This window comes from Rissa tridactyla, chromosome 3 (assembly GCF_028500815.1).
Source record: "Rissa tridactyla isolate bRisTri1 chromosome 3, bRisTri1.patW.cur.20221130, whole genome shotgun sequence".
Taxonomy (NCBI): domain Eukaryota; kingdom Metazoa; phylum Chordata; class Aves; order Charadriiformes; family Laridae; genus Rissa; species Rissa tridactyla.
In genome coordinates this window covers 101592414-101616894 of record NC_071468.1, presented here as the reverse complement: position 1 = coordinate 101616894, position 24481 = coordinate 101592414, and the positions used below count along the sequence as shown (strand labels likewise).

Genomic DNA, 24481 nt, shown 5'->3' with positions numbered 1-24481 from the left:
TATCAAGCTTGTTGCAGGCAACAGGAGACTGCAGTAAAGACATCTCAAGCACTAAAAAAGTGCCACAGATACTAGAAAAACATTCAAGCCCACTCTGTGGGCAGCAGGTTCATACCACGGCACCAGGGTTGTATTTGTTTTGAGGAGAGAGAGCTATCACTCCAGAAGAACTATGAGAGAACAGAAGGAGCCTAGTGTTAAGCTGTGCCCAGGGCTCAAATTTTCTAAGCAAGCTATGAGTAAAGTTACCACAAGTGTCTCGCTTTTTGTTCACATGACACGGGCTGCTGCAAGTGGCTATTTACTCTTGGGTCCACAGAAGCATCCAGGGCAAGGAGAATGGACGCTCTAGAACTGACTTCCTCCCTCCCACACCTTCCTTTTCCAACGCCCTGGTGAGCTGCTGGCCAAGAACCAAGGGGCAAGAATCTGCAGAGGAACTGGTCTTGCTGCAGCTGCTGTTCCTGGTCCAAAATGAAGTTTCCAAGCTTTTTTTTTTTTCTCATTTGTTTTTCAAGAGGGAAAAGGGAGGACAATGGTGAGGTCAAAAGAGCAGTGAGGGAGGTGTTATGACACTGTTCAAAGGAAAGTACACTCAGGATTCTGGCAATGGGGGATAGTCAGCTCCACTCTGTTAGGGAGTAACACTAAAACTTTTGGTTTATTTCTGGGTTTGAGTGCGGGGTTTTATGGTCTGTACAAGTTCTCTGTTAGCCTGACTTGCTGCTAAAATATTTGTTTAAGGAAGGAATCGGTTTAGACATAGAGTAGCCACTACAGGGAGCAGAGACTGACCTCTTTCAGGCGAGAAAGAGAGGTGGTGTTGCTGGTGGGCAGGAAGCATCAAGGGCATCATTGGTGGTGCCAGGCAATACTAGCACATGCAATTTAACACTTTTCATTTCCAGTATTGAGGAAACTCCCTTTTTCTCTTCTTTGTGCAATAGGAATTTAGACGAGAACTCACGCAGTCAAAATAGTGCGTTTGCTTTGTAAATGAAGTTGGTCAATTTGGTCAGTGTACTACATGGCTGATGAATCTAGTAACATTTCTTTTCCCCTGAAGATTTTTTTTTCTTTAATGTTTGTGAACAAGTGTAAGAGCCAACGATCACTGCCAAAGACTTGCTTCCTTACCAACAATCTTACCTGGACCTTAGCCATGTTCCTTCCCTGCTACTCTCTTATTTTTCTGAAACCATCTTGCTCTCTCTGCTTCCTCTTTCTCTCTTGCAAATACTGTTGATGCGAGAGGAAAGCGCTCTCTCCTTAAAGAATATGTACAACTCCATCCTGTTTACTCCACTTTCAGACTGACCTCCTGGTCAAAGCAGCAGAGCTACACCATTTTATCACAATAAATTACAGCCTCTTGAAACAATGGAACTTGAGTTGAAATGTTTCTGCTGAGTATAACAGGACATAAGAGCATCCAGAAAAAAAAGCAATGAACAAACATTAACTAATTAATTCTTATAGCATTCCAATGCTACAGGGAAGTAGGAATGATTAAATCAGAGTGAGAAAACAGATGCATCGCCTGACATCTTGAAAATATATCATTGCAGGTTTCTCACATTAAAAAGTAAAAATATTTACATGAACTCCCCCACACACTATCTTGTTGGTACCTGTTTATATTCAGAAATGAAACCCTTCAGTCATTATCTATGAATCACTTTGGTTACCCTTGAATTTAGTAAATAACGTCTTTATCTCTGTTGGTCTGATAGCCTACTTTCAGAGCAGGACAGCAAGAGCAATGTTCTATGATGTAAAATAAAACTATTGCAAAAATTGCTAGCTGTGTTTCCTTTTTAGTTTCTAGGTGACTTCTGAAACTTATCTGAGGTTGAAAAGTTATGTATAGTTTAAAAAAAAAAATGAAGAAACTGCTTTCCCTGCAGCATTTCAGATTGATGATGCTCCTGATTTTCTCTTTGTAACCAGAAGCATTGATCAGCATTGACTGATGTAAAGATCATCTTCTGGTGTGTTTCTTTTCTTTCAGGAAAAGAAAATGTGATGGATATAATCTAATTTTCTAAAACTCAATGTACTTGTTTTCCTAGCAGAAGTTTTTTTGTTCACTCTTTCTTTTTCCCCTCCAAATTATGTACATTTCCTGTCTTCACCAGTCAAGCATAACCATACATGCCATATCCTGGCTTCATAGCCTGGGTGTAGTGATCCTGATGTTACGACCACAGACAGGTCTGGCACAAGGACATGATTTTCCTTTTTCTCTCTGAGGCCAGATATGAATAAAGTCCTGAATTTTTTTCTCATACAACATAGGGTCACAGTCTGGAAAAAGCAAGGATCACCACTGAATAATGCAAAGAAGAGAGGCCATGTGTAACACAGCTGTCAAAAATGTGGCTGTAGTTCATAATATGCTGCCTTTAACAATGAAGAACACTTCAAAAGTTTCTCATCCTCAAGAGCTCCTTCTGGGCCCTCCTACTTGCTCTGAATCAGATCACTAAAATGAAATAACATTGTTCAAAGAAATGGGTCTTGGAGGAGGAGACATTATCTTTAACCTGAACGCAGCCAACAGTGTATCATGAACATATAACAGCTTACTGCCACTAAGAGGGGAGAGCAAACAACAGTGGTATTACAGTGTGTGTAGGGAAGGCATAATTTCTTAAGCCTGTTTCACCTTCAAAGATATTTTATCATGGATGTACTGCATGAAAATTGTGTGCCCAACTACTTAAGGTCTCTGCATTTAAAACACTAAGAGCCAAATGTTATCCTTGGTAGTGTTGTGAAGTTCAAAATGCCCCTGACATTTATCATACTGAGAATTATGGTGAGCCTAATTTGTAGTAGACTTGTTAAACTGTTAGAAAGCATACACCATACTAGTAATATTTTCTCCATGCTTCTAATAAGACATACATATACTGGATGCAAAGTTATCCCCTTATAGGGAGAGAAAAAGACATAGACCTCACCCAACATAGACCTCACCCAAAAAGAGACAGACCTCACTCATCCTATTGTTTCTGCAGAGCTTTGCTGCTCCTAAAGTTTCTCTCTGTAAGTTTCTCTCTGTCTCTTCATAAGCCCCAAGAGACATTCAAATCCTTTTTATAACCCAGTATATTGCCAGCAAGAACTCCTTGTTCCAACAGGAAGGCAAAGCAGATGAATTCCACATCACTGAGTATATTCCTGGCGCATGAATCCTTTTACAATCCCGTTTGAGAGTTTATATACTACTTTTCATTTGAGCAAGTATAGAGATGCAACTTTTTTCCTAATGATACATTAACTTCTTTTTTGTCTGACACAATTTTGTTCCTTGAGTGCAATGAACTATTTCTTTGCTCCAACATTCTGTCATTTTTGAGAATGTCAGGTTTAGGCCTAATTTTTCCAGTTATAAATGTTCAATCCAAACTTCTCTATATGTGTTGTTTCAGAGGAAGGCAGATGGTATTTTCTAAGACTATCAGCAATTTACCAAGATAAAAGAAGTTAGGAGAGGCCACGAACATGCAGTGAATTTGTCATTCCACTGTAACAATTCATGTACATACTTTGCCTCTTGTAAACGTTTTCTCGCTAGTCAGTGAGAAAAGGTAATCAATCGTTCACTTGCTGCTAGGTAAGAGTAGTTACTTTTTGGCAGTTACTGGACAAGCTGTTGTGCTGTAAATTAACAGATTAATTCCATAGTGACTTCTCTATAGGCCTGTACCTTAACAACAGAAATGTTCTATACGGTAGCCACACTGAAATTTAGGCACCCAAAATTATCATTAAAAGTCTAATCATGGGTCTGGAGCCTACTACTCATACCCAAACTGCTTCTACAGCCAGCCACATCCTCATGAGTTTCAGGCCTCAATTTCTACCCAACAAAAAATAATGTGAAAACTTCAACCAGATGAACAGAAATCAGTTTCGGAAATGTTACATAGCACTGCTGGGCTGCATGAAAGAGGAACTTTTAACTTTACCACCAGGCACATGGAAATGTAACACTTGTGTGCCAAATTAACACCATACATCAAGAACAAGGTAATCTTTCAGTTCACACCGTGTCTAGCTTTGTGTTACACAATGTATCAGAACTGCATTATGTGAAACCATACAGAAGCTAAAGTAGCTAGATAACCACCTCAAAATAATCTCATTCTTGGACTTCATCCAAAACAATCTTTATTCTAAAACTTTCGAGATGCCTTATAAAAGTCAAATTACAGTCCTGTTATGAGTCAGTAGCTTTCACTATTTTTGTTTCTGTGGATCTCTACAGCTTCTCCAGTATATCTATATGTCACTTCAAATTTTCACATCCATTGGATTATTGCATAACAAATACTGTTCATATTGCAAATCCCTAAGAAGTGATCTACGTATCTGTAGCTCACAGGGTAGAAACACTGTCATAGTAAATATGATTCATGTAACTGTTCCGCAAGCATTACATTATGACGCTGATCATTCTTACCTGGGGACCATCCTTTTACCTTGTTTTGTTATGTTTTGAACAGCCTGACAAAGTTGCTTACTCTTCTGACAGGTTTTTTTGTATTGTGATGATCCAAACACATTCTTTGTCTGCCTTGCTGAAAGAGAAATTTGAATCCAGCTTCAAAAAGCTGAAAAGCAAATGGGTTAATCTTTATCGCTCCCAAGTCTCCCACCTGCCATTTACCTTCTTCCTTATAATCCGTTTCTGAATTTTATTCCATTTAATATTAGATGGGCCATATTCATTACTGGCTTCACTAGAACTGTATAAAAGATTAGTTTGATCCCTGATGACTAAAAACATATGATGAGCAATAGAAACAACCAAAATGGGTTTGCTCTACTTGGACATAAATGGATGTTTATCTAACATTCATCATCTGCTCTTTTGTTGCTTGCCTATAGTCTGCTTGCACATGCAATGGTTCTGAGAGTTATACTTAGTTCTGTTGCACTTCTTCCATCCAATTACTGCGGTAACAGATTAACTAAGCAGAGCTACAGACATGCAAAAAACTTTTCGCAGCTCTCGTTCTAGATACTGTTTAAACATATTGGAAGAGGAGGGGGGAAATGGACAAGCAGGATGAAAAAAAAACCCAAAACTTTCCAGATCAACCATTTTATTACAATGTACAGCACAAAAAAGCATTAGATAATGAGAATTCCAGTTGACTCTATCGATAATTTAAACAAATGCTGCACTAAAGACTAGGATCTCCATAACATCCTGGAAGACAGCATTCCCAATGGTGATCTGTTCATAGAATCATAGGCGATCTCAAGTTGGAAAGGACCCATACAGATCATTGAGACCAACTCCCTGCTCTTCGAAGTACTACCTAAAATTAAACCCTATGGCTAAGACAGTCATCCAGACACTCCTTGAACTCTGACAGGCTTGGTGCCCTGACCACTTCCCTGGGGAATCTGTTCCAGTGACCAATGGCCCTCTCAGTGAAGAACCTTTTCCTAATATCCAAACTGAACTTTCCCAAAGCAGCCTCATCCCATTTCCATGTGTCCTATTGCTGGTCACCAGAGAGAGAAGATCAGCACCTCCCCCTCTGCTGCCCACCTCGACGAAGTTGTACACTGTGATGAGGTCACCCCTCAGCCTTCTCTTCTCCAGGCTGAACAAACCAAGTGACCTCAGCTGCTCCTCATTAAATCTTGCCCTCAAGACCTTTGTCCATCCTGGTCACTGTCTTCTGGACACACTCTAGTAGTTTGATGTCCTTCTTATACAGAGGCGCCCAAAACTGCACACAGTGTTTGAGGTGGGGCTGCACCAGTGTAGTGTAGAGTGGGACAATCACCTCCCTTGACCGGCTAGCTATGCTGTACTTGTTGCACCCCAGAACACAGCTGGCCCTTTTGGCTGTCAGGGCACACTGTTGACTCATATTCAACTTGCCATCAACCCAAACCCCCAGATCTCTTTCTGCAAGGTTTCTCTCCAGCCTCTCATCCCTTAATTTGTATGTATAACCAGGATTACCCCATCCCAGGTGCTGAATCCAGCACTTGCTCTTGTTACATTTCATATGGTTGGTGATTGCCCAGTTCTCTAGTCTATCCAGATCTCTCTGTGATGCCTCTCTACCCTCAAGGGAGTCCACAGCTCCTCCTAGTTTAGTAGCACTGGCAAACTTACTTAATGTATATTTGATTCCTGCATCCAGAAAATTTATAAGAACATTGAACAGCACTAGCCCTAAAATTGAGCCCTGGGGAACCCCACTGGTGACTGGCCATCAGTCTAATGTAACCCCATTTACCATAACTATTTAAGCCTGACCTGTTGTGGAATAATTACTAAATTGGCCAAGAATACAAAGGTACAGCATTGTTCACACATTAAGGAAAGTCATAAAATCAAGAGGCTTCTGAGGTAGAATACAGCCGCAGCTGGCATGCAAAGAACATCTGCGATTCCCTGTACAAGGTTGTTTGTGAAACTACACGAGGGATGGAACGGAACACGATTGTTCCGTGGCCTTCCCTTGTGACGAATAGCAGATATGGGGACGAGATGGTACTACGGAACAGATAAGCGGCCTACTCGCTACCTAAGCCAACATTTCATCAAATTTTGATGAAATGCTGTCCTTTGTGCGAACTTTGCTCATTACAACGTACCAAAACACTCCTCCATCCCAGAGGCTACCCGCCCCCAAGGTGCGACCACTCCTCCTTGAGTACACCAATCATAATAAAAGTATTTATGACTAAAGTCACTCAAACTCCACTGTGAAGATAAAAAATACTATAAATAGCCCAAGAGAGGGGGGATATCGGGGAAGACACCATCGCGAACAAGTCGAGGAGATCTCCATCACTGACTGCTGGGACCAGACGACAGGCTGAGCCTTTCTTCCCCCCCCGTAGGGATGCCTTTGGGTAAGACTTAGATTATACCAAGTGTTTCCTCAGGGAACTTAGACATCTCTCTAGAGAATCTCTCTCCTACATTTACAGGCAGGCTGTGTTGTTTATAACTTTGTTGCATGTTTTATATATTTAACAATATCTTTATTTGCACATGCTTTGCAGACAGTGTATTTATCACCGGCAATCCTAAGACCCTATATATCTGTTGTTTAAATAAACGGCACTGTTGAAGTAGCTAGTCGTTTCGGTTTCTCACTGAACGCGACCAAAGACTCGAGAGTGGCCGTGCTAGTTCATGAGCACGACTGGACTGAAGGTGCAGTCCACTATTAGGGTATCCAAATCGTAATAGTTTAATACATATTAAACGCGATTGGACTGGTAGTGCTGAATTGGGCATCACTCAGAATTTAAACCTAGCCGCACCTGGCCTCCCACCTCAGTGAGGAGTGTGAGAATGCAAGGGGGTTTATCTTCTGCCAAAACCGCTTGGCCCCTTTTCACGCAACACCTGTCAGCCAATCGCTCACCCAATGTATTATGAACTTGTCTAGCTGTGTGCTGGATATTTTATCCAGAAGGGTACTGTGAGAGACAAGCATCCCTTAACCAGTAATCCCAAGGCCCTGAATTGTCTCCTGATTGCCCTTGGACTTCTTATTGCAACTTCATCATTGCCTACATAACAAATCAATAATGGATAATAATCCAAGGGCCATACCAGTGTAGGAAGTTTTCTCGTCACATCTTTAACCCGGGCCTCAGGGAGGCAGCAGACCTGTTCTTCTCTAAAATATCAGGTTGCAAGTGGTGTTTTGCCAGGTGTTTTTGTTCCATCTTTAGAACATTGTCACAAAGTGAAAGACGTCATGGACTGCTGTCAGGGTGCAGTTCCACAGCAGCTTACACTGGTCCAAGTCAGCTGTGCTTCAGCCCCTCCCTCAATCATGTGGCCCTGTCCCCTGCTTCACACAGGCACTGCTGCTCAGAAGTCATGTGGTGACCTTGTTCAGGGAGGTGATCTAGCTGAAAATTCATACAATTAAAGAATAAATCTGGTTGGAAGGGATCTTGGGAGTTTGTCTAGTCAGGTGCAACACTGAACTGAGACAATGTTTGCTTGGGTATTTGTGCACTCAGCTCTCAAAAACCTCTAAGAACTGATATTCCACAGCCTCTCTGGACAACCTGATTCACTGCTTGGCTGCCCAGCTCCCTCAGTCTCTTCTCAAAGGACATGCTCCAGCCATCCTGATGGCCCTGCACTGAATGTGCTCCAGTTTACCCCTGTCTTTCTTGTACACGAAGAACCCAAACTGGACTGTATTACTGCCAGAGGTCCTTCCTGCCCAGGTGTAGGACTGTGGATATTTCCTTCTTGAATTTAATGAGGTTCCCATCAGCCCATTCATGTCCCTCTGAATGGCAGTCTTACACTCAGACCCCCACCTCACAGTTGGAGTCATTCACAAACTTAATGGATTCCTCTCTTACAGCATCAAGGCTCTCACAAATTGGAGCTTAAATATGTACTCTGGGTCAGAGTTAACCTGTCTCAGATAGAGTCTCAACCTATTTATGGCTTCCTGAACTAGGCATGGTTGTGATATATTCAATAGCCCCAAGCATATTTTCCTTCCAGCCTCCACCTGAATTCTGTGACCACTTCTGCCATCCACAACACCTGGCTGCCAGGAGTTCTATAGTTTAGGTTCCCCTTGTGTGGGAAAAACCACATTTTTCTATCTGTTAGGAATCTGCCTTCTACTGATTTCTTTTGATGCCTCTACTCTTTATTGGAAAGAGCGAGGGAACAGCCTCTCCCAAATCGCCCTCTCCAGGCCACTCATCATCCTGTACACCCCTTTTCATATCCCCCCTGACTGTTTTCCTGATCATTTTGAGGCCCATTTAATCATACAGAATCTATTGTATACCTTTGATCACGCCAGTCGCACTTCTCTGAACCTGAACCTCTACCGTACCCTGCTTAACTTGGGAGACAAGGTCTGCTGACAGGATGTGGGCAAACTAAAGACACAAGTACAGCAGTGTTCCTTGTTTTGCTGTCTGTTCCTGAAGAGATAGTAATAGAGTGTTCCTTTCCTGTGTGTACCGCTTCATCCTTAATGCACATCAGAAGCTCTAGTTGGCAAGTAAAGCACTTTAGATGCCTTCAAATGAGCTTTGGTCATTCATGTCAGTGAGATATAAGTTCACATTTACCATTGTTCTCTTTGCTATGTGCACTGCTTCAGGAGCTGAGTCAGCTGCAGCAAATGTGAATCAGCGCCTTTCCTGCCTCACTTCACAGCCTGAACTCCAGATTTACCCTACCATCACTTCTTCTGAGACTCACATAAACTGTGGAGCTCACAGCAGGAAATGGAAACCTCTTAAATTGCTCTCACATGTATCACCAAGACATGCCTGGACACACACAACGGGACAGTGTTTTTAAACAGTATTTTTTGGGCTGCTTTGCCAAGTGAGAATAGGATCATGAAGCATTTTGGATACTCATCCTTACTGCTGTCTTCCATAGTCCGGATCTGCATCTCCACAAAGAGTTATATGAAAAGAAAGTAGTCCGTGGTCAGCAGCCCAGTTCTGCATTGCTTGGGAAAACACAAATCTTCAGCACGGAGTTTCAGTACAGAGGTGAGATAAATTGGCTTTCCCATCCCTTCACAGCTGCAGTCGTAGCCTGAACTGCAGGCAGCGAAAACTGTTCAGAGGGCAGACGCATAAGCCTTCCGCACCAGTATGAACAACACAGACACCTGCTTATTAGCATGTTGTTGAGTCACACTCTCAATTACATGATGGGCTGTTATTTTTCAGCATGGTGCTGTGTTTTCCTTCCATGATAGGCCTTTGGGGTCATAGCATGTCAAAGACATTGTCTTACTTGGTGAGTTAAAACTTAACAAGGGTAGGTCTCTATCCTACTATCAGTGTTTCACAAACTCAAAATAAAGCTAGTGCTGTGTCAGCAGATTAGCTGTAGCTGTAAAAGGGGTGAGTTCTTAAATTACGGGGTAGAAAGAGAAAAAAAAATTGGTGTCACTGCCTCAGCTGAAACTAAAAAAAATTAACTGCTTTTTCCTTCCCCAAAAAAGGTCTCGTACTTACTTCATGCCGTTTTCCTGATCATAAGCAACAGCACTGGAAAATGAACAAAGTCATCTCATTGATGAGAACATTTAACAATTTTGTAAGACTACATGATTCATAATATTACACTTTCTTTGTGACAAGAAATAAATGTCCCTCATAATTTTTTCCACATTCCATCAAACACAAATAAGGAGTGAGACTATCAGTAAAGGTTTCTGACAGTGATAAATACACATCCATCTGACAAGCTTATGCAACTTTTTTTTCCCAATATTGCTCCCAATGGCTATTAAAAAAACTCTAATTTTTTCCTATGCTTGTTTTACTAATATAAACTAATACTCTACATAATAAATACTAAAATAAACAGGGAAAATACGAATTTCCTCTTGTCTGTTTAGACTTAATTACTCTGCAAAACAGAATAGCTTTTATTGTTCTGTGGAAAAGAAGTAGAAAGCTAAAACATGCCTTTTTAAGCACCAGTCAAAGGAGGAAAACAGGAAAACAAACAAGGCCCTGTTGGCAATCCCAGGAGGCATTTTGCTTGTAGAGAAGCAATGAGACTAGAATGCCTCTGAGACTACCAAGGCATGACTCCTATATCTTATTTACAACAGTTCAACACAAACTGCTGCCAGCATGTGTGTCAGATTACTATGTGGTACAAAAAATGGCAGCATTAGAGTTTCCTTTCACTAGTATGGCCCCAATTTTGAGCTATAATTAGCACCGCTTTCATCTGGTTTCCTGGCCTGTAATTCCACTGTGTGTCGTCAAAATCAGTTGTAACCAGCTGGAGGTGGCCATTCCTGGGCTCAAAAAAGTCCTCCTGGTGCTAACTGGTCAGGAACAATTATGCTGACTTTTATACCAGCTAGGACAGAAGAAAGGAAAAGGCATTTAGGGGCAACATATGGCATAGGGAAGGGACAAAAATTGTCAATTGCATAAATTAGTATTCCTGAGATCATGCTAGCATACACCTCTTTTTCATAAGAAATTGTTTTCTAGACAAAGGTAACAAAGATCAAATCTATGTTGCTTTAATAAACCATTTGATATACGTTAAGCTATTACTGCATATGAAGAAGAAGGGGATTTATTCAAGAAGTCCTAAGTGGGGAAGGTAGATAGAGATAAAATGAGTCACAACAGAGGGAGAACTAAAGAAGATTCTGATGGAGATCCTGAATCAGCAGTTAAGACCCAGTCGTAGCTCCAGTTAAGTCTTAGATCCATTTAAGATCCCATCTTACTTACTATTTTAATTATGAGCTTGGAAATAAAGAAGGTGTGTGCTAACGAAATTTGCAGATGGCCTGAACAGAGGCTTTATTAAAACAGACCGGAATATAGAAACAATTGGATGAGCTCACATATTGGAATGCAATTAAATTAGAAACTAATAAGCAAGCAGCTACAATACCAGAGCTCAGCGGCTGTAAATACTAGTTTATCGCAAAATAGTTATGTGGCCCTCAGAAAAGGCGCATACGATCCTAGGGTGGATTACATAAAGTATATCTAGAAGTTCAGTATTAACGTCATGGTACAGCTGAACAGCTGAAACACTGTACAATTTTGTATGATACTTAAGAAAGCGACATTCAGACTGAAACAGGCACAGACGAGAGAACTGTTAGAGCTACTGAGAAAATGAGGAGTCTACTTTGTCAGAGGAGGCTATGATAGTCGATGTGGACAATCAGAGCTGCTTTCTGAGGCTTCCTCCAGCAAGGCAACATGCAAGTTTCCACCTTCCCATCTCTGCATCTGTAATGGTCAAGTAGCATTGCAGAGAAGATGATAACTCCAAATATGTTTTGGTACACAAGCATTCAGGTGCTAAATACATAGATTGACTGGCCAGGATTTACTACTTTAGGGGAAGTAACGCACCCCGTTTTTTTAAGTTTATCTGGGACTCATGACTCACACTTGGAAATTTAAGAATACCAAAAAAATACAAAAGGTTAGAACTGCTTATCCAAACTGGAAACAGGCTCATAAAGCCAACCAACCAACGAAACAAACATCTCCTAACAATCATTACACGAAACTAGAATACACTTAATACAAAAAACCTCCCTAATTGTTCTAGGTATCTTTCACACGCTTAACGTCAAGTCTTAAGAGTAATTTATAGCCCACCATCTGAACTCTGTTTCTGAGAAATTAACCTTGTCTGTGTTACAGCCTTCAAAATACCACCTCAAAGATCCCTTCCAATTTATATCGATCAATTAATGACTGGCTGAGAGGGAATCTCTTGAGTTATCAAAGAAATTCTTGAGACTACAGCTCCTTTTTATATTTTATTTAATTTTGGAAACCTATTGCATTGTAGTTTTTTTAGTTTTTCAAGATTGTTTGGATGCCTGGGAAATATTTAGGTATTCATAAGACTATTCCTTCTTTGGGACTACTACTTTTTGATTAGGAGATCAACTGAAATGTAACTTTCACCAGTCCTTCCTTTTCCAACATAATATAACTTGTAAAACTCTTTCTTCCCAGTGCAGCATTCTATAACCTGCATGTCCTAGTAAGTACTGACTGTACAGAAACCACGTCAATCTTACAGTTTATGCTACATTCCTAGCTTTATAGACACCATGAAATTGCGTTGTTTGTGATAGCTTTTGTCATGCGGATTGAGTTGAATTATCCCACTGACACAGCTGGAAACTATTCACAAAAACATGTACTTTTTATGGGTATGATGAAGATAGTACCGCCATTTTCTTATGGTGGTACTATCTTAGCCATCTCTCATTAGACAGTTTCGTATCCCATACCAATCCAAAGAGATTGTGTGGGTGTGTCCAATGTCAAACTAATGCTATTTACCCATGCTTAACAGAATTTGATCTCCTTGCTAATTTCCTGAACACTCTAGTTTCATTATGTGTGTGTTTCCAAAATCCACTGAAAGCTCACAGCTACTTATTCTACTCATAAACACTAAGTTAGAAATGGTTCTGAATCTAAGGAAGCACTAACACAGTGACAAGACTCCCATTAATTTCAGCGGGGTCAGAGTTTCAGAGATCAAATTCTGCCTCTTCGATGTTATCATTTCTATATCCCCATACACAACAGAGCTCTCACCGAGCAGAAGGTTATCTCCAACAGTGTCGAGAACTGAATCCCTCTGACAGCATACATTTAAGTCTCTCCTACCTCTGCTTCTGGAATTGCCTTCAGACCAATGTTCACAGACAATGCATTAAGACTAGATGCAGTCTAGCCTTCATGCAGTCTACTCTCTTTTCCTTGAGCCACGGTTGAGAACCTTTGTAAAAATATTCCATTATTGCCTAGAAAAGAGCTGTGTAACATACTGACAGAAGTACAAAGGATAACAAAATACATAAAAACATGTATGTGTAGATTGATTGGTCACTTTATTCACATAGCGAATATGCAGCTGAAAGGAAGTCTGTCACAGGTTCAGAAGACAGAGCACCCAAGAGCTTGTGCTCAACACCTGCCATAGATCTAGGGCCATATTAATGCCCTGGAAATTAAACAAACAATAACGATGCTAAAATATTATATACTAGATTAAGATAACTTAAATAGCATTGATATAGCTATCTGCTTAGTAGACTCCTAGGGGTGAAGATTTAAGTTTTCAGCTTGTCCATGAAAGTAAGAATGGGCATAATGGACCACACCAAAGCTTTCTTAGGCCAGCACTATCTCCCCAGTGGGAGATGACTGAAGAAAGAATGAAAGAAAAGAAAATCCTAAAGTGTTCAGTCTACCTTCTCAGAGTCCAGCAATCTGCAACTCAGGGGTTTACTGAGGTAAAGATGGGTTTTGTACATTTTTGATAGTCCTAAAACGGATTTCATGAATTCGCTGAATTTGCTTCTAGAAAACGCGTGGCTTGCCAGCACTCTGAACACACTTCCACAGCCTGATGAGGCGCAATGTGGAAACACCTCTTCCAAGAAGACCCCATCTGCTAGTTTCATTTGGTGCCCGCTAGTTCTCATTGGGAATGCATGGCTCCACATTCACCTTCTCCACGTGCTCACAATGTTAGAGACCCTAGGACATCTGCCTTCCGCCATTCCTTTTCCAGGCTGACAAGCGTTTGTCTAAATAGCTACTTCTCATACAGAAATCATGCAGTATCCTTGTTTTCCATCTCTATTGTTTTTTTCATTTCTGCTGCGTTATTTTTCAGAGGAAAAAATGAGGATTCCACATTGAAGATTACAGAACAGCACCAATTTATACAACCATATAGCAAAGTCTGTGCTTCTGAGCTCTGTGAGTTGCGTAACATTTTCCTTTAGTACAGTACAGTATCATTTTCCTTTAAAAAAAGATGTGTTCCTTCCCTTTCATTGTAAATCTCCCTATAGTTGCTAACTCCTTTACTTTATTATAAATTTTATCTGTTTTTTCCTGGGGAAGACATCAGGTTTTTCTCTCTTTTACTTCCCTCTGGCATCACATGGCTACACTCCGGCCTTCTACACCAAAGCCATTTCACGTAAGGGTGAGCTTACGCAGTTGAATAGTACAGTTGCCCTCAAGTAATTTTAGATGCTTCTGTAAATACCGCCTGGCTGAGCCTGTTTGTTAATCCTCATTTTGTTGGTTTTCTGTTATATTTTCACTTCAGATGCCACAGTTAGAGCCAGCAGGGATTTCAGAGAACACTGGTTCCCTAATGCACCTTCCTACAAAGTAAAATTCTTCAGAGAAGTCTCCTGAGGACTCCTCATGGTGAACATTCACACAGACAATTCACTTATCGTTTGCCTTTTCAAAACACTGCTTTGAAATGTTGTTTTCAGCAGCATTCGGCTGCCCCGGGACTCCCTCAGTGCTACGCTCGGCTGGAGCTGGATGGACAGAGCACACCTATGTCTAAAAAGGGATTCACGTCGCCAGAACGACTTTGTACCCCTGGCTTCGACAGCCACGACGCTGCCACGCCGTCCGTCACCCGTCCGGCCCGCCGACACCCCCTCGCCCGCCAGGACCGCTCAACCGCCACACAAGCGCCTCCACGCCCGAGGCCTCCCTTGGCGGCGGCCGGGGGCAGGGCGCAGGCGCGGCGGGGCACAGGGCGCAGAGCGCAGGCCCGGCGGTGGCGCGTGGAGGCGGGTTTGAACGGTGGCGGGTGCCGGAGCCTGTCGGTGCTGCGCCGCGAATGGAGCCCGCCCTGAAAGGTACCGGCTCGTCTGCTGTGCGGGGACAGGGCCGACGGCGCGGCTGAGGGGAGCCGCCGGGCTGGAGCGGGCCGGTTTCACAGCGCTGCCCCTGCACCCCGTCTCCTTGCGGCCCTTTCCCCGGTGCTTCCCGGCGGAGAGCGGCCGGGCCTGGTGTGTGAGGGGCCGCTGTCGGGGCGCCGGGTCGCCTCCTTCTCCGCCTGGTCCTCTCCCTGGGGGCGGCGCAGCGCCGGGTCCGGGATGGGACCTAGCCCTCGGGGCGGCTCAGTCTTCAGCTTGACTGTGTGGTGTGCCGCCCCCCCCGAGGGTGGGTAACCCTCCCGGGGGCGTGGGGCGGCAGCGGGGCCTGGCGGCCAGACCCTCCCCGGCCTGTCCCGGCAGGAGGCGGGTTGTGGCCGGTTGGGGGCCTGGCGGGGGTGTGCGGCCGCTGAGGCGGGCAGGGCTCGCAGCAAGGAGGGCCGCTCCGACGGGGGAGGGAGCGGATGCCCCTTGGGGTGGCTCCCGATACGGCGCTGGCCGGCGCTGCCGCTGCCCGGCGGTGCCCGCCTCGGTCTTCCTGTCCCGGTCAGTCGTGGCTTCATCCTGTCTGGTCTCTTCCGCATCTTTCTCAATTTGTGCCTCGCTAGGTTGCGCTCTGATGTCTCTTTTCCCCCTCTGTCACCGCCTTCTCTGAGACCTTTCAGCATAAGTTGCCTTTTATAAGAACCGAGCTCTACTCAGAGCTCTTCTAGTTCAAAAAAGCTCCAAACCCTTCCTCATTTTCCTTTCCATCAGCTATACAAAAACTACAAAGTGCCTCGTCTTTTGTTGGAGTATGTTTGATTAGCTAAAATTGACAAATTATTGTAAAATATACCTTTGATCCTACTGCAGGTGTATGTGGCTTTGAAGTAATGTTCCTCTAAGTTCCTAGTTTGACCTTCACTGAAATGCTGCAACCTGTTTTTCTAGGACAATTATAATTTTGAAGGTTCTAAAATATTTGATATGAGGAAGGTGTGGTTTTTTTCGAATGCAAGTGTAATATTTTTCAGAGTAGAGCAATCAAGAAAAAAGCAACTCTGGCAAAAGCTGCCCTGGTCCAGTAGTAGAATGAACACAATTAAAAGCACATTGGAGTGGACTTGTCTTAAGTTCCTGTGTATATCTGAGTCATAGTACTGATAACAAGACTTAGGTTCCCTGTGTTTTGGCTAGGAGGTGTTTTATGTTTCATATTTCTCTTGCATGCTAAAAGTATTTCTAGCAATTATAAAAACATTTTAATCTTTATAAAAGTACTTCTACTGTTGGTGCGTTATTCTGGCTTTCATTTAGAAAGAAGAGAGATGACATTAAATAATAGTGAATCAGAAATACATACATAGTAACTAAGATAGCTAAGCAATGTTGGCCAAGGATGACTCTTTTAAGTTGACACTTTCAGTTTTATTCATGGATTCTGAGAGTTGTCTGGCCTGTGGTTTGTGTAAAGTTGATTCTGGTGAACTGGCGTTCCTCCAGTTTTCAGGCACTTCGTGATTGATCAATCAAATGTGAAACTGGCATGGCCAATGGAGTTGTATGTCTCTTTAGTGCCTGTCCTGAGTAAAATTAATGAAGATGTTGTTATGAGTTTAATTTGTGTATCCCTCCATGTCAATACATCTGGGTTTGTTCGTTTAAAGGCCTTCTCAACCAAGACTGATTTCATTCCTTGAAGAGATTATTAATCTGGTTGATGAAGGAAGCTACTTAAAAGCAATATTCAAAAAGTAACATATAGCAGCTGATGTATTAGCCCCTGTGATATGTACTTAATTTGGGTTAATTCAGTATAAATAAGGTAGAATTTGAAGTCAATTGGAAACTGTTAAGTAATATTTCTGCAGAGTTTTCTGGGGGTCTGGAGAAGGAATAATTCCATTATGTTCTGTAAATTGTGTTACATGAACTTGTCTTAAAATTTTTTATTAACCTGAAGATTAGCAGTGATTAAATAATGACAAGAGTAAGCAGTCATGTAAAGATACAGTGATCAGATAATGACGAGAGTAAGCAGCTGTGTAAAAATACTACATTGTTTGTTAAGCTGGTAGTGTGTTTTAAATAGACTAAGTGAAAAGCTGTTTAACTAGTATCAAACTTCTAAGTTTGTTCCATTGCAACTAATTCAAGGGATAGAAATACTCTAACATTCTGCTGCTGACATCTGATACTGAGTTTATTAGAAGCTATATTTGCTAATGATTGCACTATTGCAAAAAATAAAATTTTGTTATTTTGCTGGAAAAGCAGTTTGACCAGTTTTACCATAGTATGTACTTCACTAGCTGTGTATTGTTTTCTCTCTTCTGATCCAGGTATTACTGCATTTGTAGAAGTTTGGTCATCTAACAGAACAGAAAATTACTCAAAAACCTTTGAACAGCAACTTCTTGATATGGGAGCAAAAGTAAGGAAACTATTTTGAAATAAATAGAATAGGAAAGCTCTTAATTAAAAACTAGCTTGCTTGTTCTGCTTGTCATATGCATTTCTTTGTAGTATGAGTTTTTAAAGTGCAGGAAGGAAAATAATCACATACCTGAGAATAAATGAATGTGCTGTAAAATACTTCCTAGTGACAGATAGCAAATGCTTTTAAAGCCTCCCTATATCTATAAACCTCTTTGTATATTAATATGATAGCATGCATTTGTTGTGAAGTATCAGGCTTGCCACATACTGTGGGTAAACCAAATCTAAGTGTTGGAAACCTGTGGTTTACAAGTGCATACCTTATGTTGTTTTGTTTTCTTTAACTTGTAGGCAACTGCTCTGTTGTTACTACAATATTTTTTAACCCAAGCACCATGACATTTTATTCTTCCATTCACTCTCCCACAAATGTGGTTTGACTCCAGAAAGTGCCAGTAAAAATATGTCTAAGAGTCTTTGTATGTGTCTCAGTGATTTCTTGCTCATCAAGTGTAGTTGACTTGTAGGTGCAAAATATGTTCAATTGCCAGCTGTAAAATTTCAAGCAGAGACCAAAGTCAAACTGGCATCTGCCCTTCTTGCACATTATCACCGGTTAATGGAGATTTTTTACAGCCCACATCATGATCTAAATAACACTTGCAAGAATTCCCAGTGCTTTTTAAGTGGGCATGTGTAGGTGTATCTTACCATAATTTAGGAAATTTTGCTGATCTCCCCAAAGCCTTTCTTTCTGGATGAATTTAGCTGAGATAGTATGACAGAACAGTAGAATAACTATTTTTATTATAAAAGGAAATACAACTCTAAATAAATAACTCAAGTAGAAAATATTTCTTGTTCTTCTGTGCTGTACTATCAGATTTATTTCGATTATATTAGATTTTTCTCGCAGAAAAAATGACCACAGCATAAGGCTTCAGAATTCTTCAAGTTGATCAAAAAGTATCTGGATATGGTGGAAGGTACAGGCAGATGATACAGGTGAGCCTATTTAGCAGATCCCTATGACTGAAAAGGGATCCTGCCCTTCGCTGTTACAGACGCTTCCCTTTTATTGGGCTGAGCACATGATAGTAAACTGACATGGCTTACTGTGTCAGGAAAAAAAAATTCTAAATTAGTTTTTCACTAGGCTATTGATTCAGACATCTCAAGCTAAGGTCAGCTGAGCAGCAGAGGACACCAGGGTTAGGGGAGAAGACAAGAGAGGTGAGAGGGAAGTGTAAAGTGGTGCTCCTCCATAATTTGGAGGCAAAGCTACATGAAGCATCTGTCTCCTTAGGACACGGGCTGTGAGCCAGATACTAGCATAAGTGAGTAAGCAATTGTATCTGGAGTCATAACTTATTCCAAAAGAGATTCATTGTATACCTAGATACTTAATTATAATTTTTTTTTTGTCATCTTAGAAGTAATAAACCATCTTGCCACCAGAAATCTTGGAAAAAGCTGAATAGTTTTCTTAAAGCCAAATATAGATCCAACGTGTTTGGAGCCAAGTATAGTGATGCAATTGAGAGCGCAACAGAAAGCTACAGAGCTATTTCCATTTGGCAGTGTTGAGAAGAGGCTGCTGTAAAATATGAATTGTATTGATCTCACCATGTCAACAATCACAACAACTGATCAAAGAGTTTTATATGTAGGACGTTTAGTCTCCACAAAATGAAACTTTGGTTGTGAAGAATGGAGTATCTATAACTACAAAGTTATCGCTTAGTTGTCAGTAGAGGCTGATAACTGAAAATTTGATCAGTTGTACAACATAATGAAAATATCAGGTGTGATATTAGCTGTACTGACTTAAGTTTTCTGTATTTTTCACTTTTTAAAGTGTTCCCATATGAATTTTTTTGTTTGTAGTACCTTCAGCCTTCCCTCAAAACTAAAAATGATCTTTATTGATGAGAATTATTTTAAGGAATGAGGTTAGATGTACTCTTTAAGCCTGTGAGTTCTTTGCTAAATAAATGATGTAGTCTAGCGTTTCTTTGGATAGTGGCAACTACTTTTTGTACCGTCTGCTGCATAAGAAATTATGTTGGGCTACAATAATAAAAATGTTGTAAGATTGGTGATACAACTAGAGCAGAGCAGGGACATGAAAATGGTAACCTAGAGAAAAGAAGTTTGAAAACAAAAGACTACTCTAGCCCTCTAGCGTGCATTGCATCGGCTTGACTAATGCGACTTGGGTTTTGATTGCTTGAGGCTTCTTGTGAAAATGGGAAAGATCCAAAGAGTCCTTGACATGATTTTTAGAATAAGTTTTTAGGTTAATGGTTTGTACTTTAAAAATGGACTACACTAGCTAGTTTCATTAGCATTTTCTGATTATCAGACTTAAAGATGAGCTCTCTGTGTACTTCTGCAGGTTTCAAAAACTTTGAACAAGCATGTGACCCATGTAGTCTTCAAAGACGGACGTTTGGCTACATGGAGAAAAGCACAGAAGATGGGTGTAAAAATAGTTTCTGTACTCTGGGTGGAGAAGTGAGTAATCATGAATATAATGAATGTACCCTATTCCAGAGAAAATGTATTCTAGTATTTTTTTATTTAAAAACTTAAGTGCAGTACCTGTTGTTTTTTTAATGTACTTGAAATAGTGATAAATCTATGAGAAAATGATAACTTTCCTATAACATTATTCCTATTATAAAGCATATTACTTGCATTAAAAAGGTAAAATGTTAACTCGTGAAAAACTAATGGGTTGAAGTAGTTCCATAGTATATTTGTTAACCATTCAGCGTTTCACTCCTTTGCTTTCAGATGGCATGCATAGGCCGTGAAAACCAAATATTTATGTTGAATAGAATTCTTGCGTTTTTATATGAAAAAGTGCATTTCATCAGGGATAGTTTTTGTACTTAACTCCTGTAGACAGAATAACTCTTAGCAAGAAAGAAAAAGATCCATATGTAGTCTGGCTTTTAAGACATTTGGCAGGTTCAGAACAGCACTGCTTGAAAATTCTCAACTAGCATATGGAAAAAGTTAAGTTTTAAAAAAAATAATAAAAATATCAAATTTCAGCTGTGCGGCCACTCTGTGAGAATTTGCTAGTCCATAGCTGCTTCTCTTGAGTTTACAAAGTGGTTGTAAGGCCTAACTTAGATTTCAGTTGAAGTGCAACAACACAGTGTTTAAGAATATGCATGTGTTATACTTAAACGCTCTGATAAATTACTGTGATGATGCAAATTAAAATATAAGTCAAGTAGAGAGGCCCTTTCCTATACCAATTGTGATATGGAGAGACAGAAGTCTGCTAAGAACAAAAGTAAAAAAAAAAAAAAAAAAAAATAAAAAATGGGGGGGGGTCAAAACTGAGCCTTGCAGCCATATAAATGTAGGCCAGTACAACCACAAAACTTGTGATGGAAATCCGTTAGCCAAAAGAAATTTATGCAGTTCCGCAGAAGCAGGATTTTTTTTTAAGAATGTCGGATATAGAAGTTATAACTGTATAGCTGCACAACCCAGCTAGCTTTAACATCGAGGAAGAAATACCTTAAGCTCTCAAAAATGAGGGTGATGAAAATTTAATTTATGTGAATATATCTTTCTGGGACCTGGTGCTATCCGAGTGTGTGAGAATGATGGTCATTTCAGTTGGAATCTTTGGTTATAAAATCGAATATGCTCTTCAGATGGAATTTGAAACCTTTGTCAGTGGTACTATAAACTATTTGGGGACTTGAATGTGCTATAGTAAAAAGTATCCCAGAAAAGTCTAGGTGAGTAGCCTAGGAAAGGCTTACCACAAAGGAAGAAGAATGAGAGCTCCTTACGGGGAGAGTCTAGGACATGTTATATAGAAATGCTCTCTCTGTAATAGCAGTTCCACCACAAGAGTCTCCTCTGCAGTACTGGAAGGTATTGAGCAGATGAACACTGTAGAAAGCTTAGACATAGAGAGAGCTGGATATATGATACTGTAGGGGACAGCATGGAGCTTTAAGATCCATGTGTAAAAGCCTTCAGAAACTTTCACTGTTGCTGGATACCAGCAACAAAGGAAAAGACAAGAGAGAGGATCTGAAAGGAAATCTTAAGCTGTTTTGGTAGGAAAGAGAAGGCTAGCATCTTCCTGGTATTTTTTGAAGTGTTCCTAGTATGCTCTGGACAAGGCAAGGTCTTGGTCTGTGACTTAGAAGATGAGATTGGTTGGAACTGGGGGAATCATCTGAAATAGATGTATTGTAATGCGGAGGAGGACCCAAGCTGTGAATTATGATTGAACTTTTCTGTAATCTTTTTCTTCTGCCATTTAGTTTAAAGTTAATGCCAAAGGGTACACAAGAAAATACAACTTAGATTGATGCATACTGTAGGCAGAATTCATAGGAGTGTCATAAGTTTGAGCAAGGTATAGGTCAGGAGCGGTAAAAGCTTACCTAAGAGATAGTAATGATAGTCTCACTAGTCATAGGGTTATTCAAATGAGGCACAGACAATAAGAAATTACAATGAGTCTGTGCTAGCATACATACTAAATTTTTTTTGTAATAACATGAGGGAACTGGAGTGCCTGACTTTAAATCCTATGCCTTGTATATTGAATATCTCAATATCTCAGAGATTAGGTAGGCAGAAGACAGTCTGTTGAACCCTGGGACGATGTAAACAGGAAGGACTGAATAGTATGGGCCAGTAAAATAGTGGTCCTATATGAATAGAGGCTTAGTTTGAATCTGAGAACCGTGTAAGCAAATAACGCAGAGTTTGTATGAGCCGAAGCTTTAGTGTTAACAAAAAAAAAAATAATCATAGAATCATAGAATTGCTGAGGTTGGAAGGGACCTTTAAGATCATCAAGTCCAACCATTAACCTACCCTGACAAAAACCACTTCTAAACCATGTCCCTAAGTACCACATCTACCCTTTTTTTAAACACCTCCAGGGATGGTGAATCCACCACCTCCCTGGGCAGCCTATTCCAATGTTTAATAACCCTTTCAGTGAAAAAATGTTTGCTAATATCCAATCTAAACCTCCCCTGACGTAACTTGAACCCGTTTCCTCTTGTCTTATCACTTGTCACCAGGGAGAAGAGGTCAGCCCCCATCTCTCTACAGCCTCCTTTCAGGTAGTTGTAGAGGGTGATAAGGTCTCCCCTCAGCCTCCTCTTCTCCAGGCTAAACAACCCCAGCTCCCTCAGTCGTTCTTCATAAGGTTTGTCCTCCAGACCCCTCACCAGCTTAGTAGCCCTCTCTGGACACGCTCCAACACCTAAATGTCCTCCTTGTAGTGAGGGGCCCAAAACTGAACGCAGTAAATGGCTTGATTAACCAGCTGCTCCGTTCAATAGCAAGTGGAATATTCTCAGTATGGTCAGAAATGCTGTGAAATGTTGGTTTAGGAAATGTAATAGTAAGGGGCAACTTTCTAGTATAGACTGGGAATTGGGTGACTCCTGTTGGAGTGCAGTACAAATATTTTAGTTATTGCTTGGTCTTAATTGGTTTGTGGATGGCTCTTCAAATTATTTCAGAGAAACTTCTCATAAGTATGGCCCCAGTATAAAATGAGTGTTCACCAAAACCCAAGAAAATCTGTGGCAGTGCTCAAATTTAAAAAGGAGTCTACTTAAAATGGAAGAAGTTATGTTAAGAAGTTAAGACAGTGAAGGGAATAAAATTTTTGCGGCTGTCAAGGAGACTATTTAAAGCATAAGTCCTCTTAAGTGTATCAGAATGTAGATGTGTGAGGGGAAAATGAAGATTTTGGGGACTTACAGTAAATGTTTTCATAGCGTTGTCCCCTCAGCAGTAATCAAAAGTTAAATGGAATAGAACATAAAACCTCATGTAGTGGAATGACAGCACTTTATCATGGTTACATATGGAATGTTACAACATGCAAAATGATTGACAGCTTTGGGATCCCTGAAAAATAATATTTTAGTGCTGCTTCAACTCAAATACCTCAACAAGCAACCTAAAAAAAATCAAAACCCAACAACAAAAAGTACCCTATATAAAATAGAATTGCGGCAATCTGTGTTCAAAATAAGAACGCTTTGTACTTCCAAATCATAATTAGGAAACTCTACTGGTGTATTCTTAGTACAGTAACTCACTCATGTCACAAATAAGATAGATAAATTATTTACATTCGTATTTGTCTGCAAAGTAAAAAATTCTTGTATTTAATGGTCAATTTTTTTTCTGTTTTGCTTCTCTGAATCAATGAAATCTCTGAATTTTAATGTAATCTGCATGTATGGTGATTAATGTCCAGCATGTTGAATATCATCTCTATTTGATACTCCAGAGACCTCTAAATCCAGTTAGTTTGACAAATACATATAGTGGTTTGTCTCTTCTTTATTCAAAACTGAGTGTTAGATTATAATTCTACAGATACAAACTTTATATCAGTTAGATCACTAGGTGTCACTAGAATCACAGTTTTGAATGACTTCTGGGGGAATTCCAGTGTAGCCTATTAAGGTTCCATACTCTTCCATAATTGGTTTTATTATTTATTGTTTGAGAATAAAACTGTATTTACCTATTTTGATCAAAAGAAGTTTAATTTATGTATTAATAACAAAAGTCTTGTCTCAACATCACCCTTAATGTTCAAAAATACAGTAGATTGTATCATGTTCCAAGATAACATTAGTCCCACTGTTCTCAAAAACAGGAAGAACTAGGGTTAAGGTATCAGTTGGATTTTGATTTTGTAATAAAAAAAAAAAAAGTCCACATAAATACAGATTGCTCCTCGATAAGGAGCTGGTTTTAGCATTGCATATACGAAGAGAAGGCAGAAGATTGAGACTAACCGGAAGGATGTA

General features: G+C 40.5%; 1 protein-coding gene across 3 annotated transcripts in view; it reads left to right on the top strand.

Annotated features, from left to right (window-relative positions):
- The first annotated feature begins 15099 nt into the window (after nucleotides 1-15099).
- The window catches only part of MCPH1 (microcephalin 1), a 135722-nt gene continuing 126340 nt past the window's right edge, over nucleotides 15100-24481 (top strand). For 2 of the 3 annotated variants that reach the window (XM_054195839.1, XM_054195841.1), the window contains exons 1-3: nucleotides 15100-15206; nucleotides 17549-17640; nucleotides 20044-20162. In XM_054195839.1, the coding sequence (XP_054051814.1) occupies nucleotides 15188-15206; nucleotides 17549-17640; nucleotides 20044-20162 (230 nt within the window). In that variant the 5' untranslated portion in view covers nucleotides 15100-15187. Of the gene's footprint in view, nucleotides 15207-17548; nucleotides 17641-18548; nucleotides 18651-20043; nucleotides 20163-24481 lie in introns of all 3 variants that reach the window. The other variant, XM_054195840.1, reaches the window with a different exon arrangement.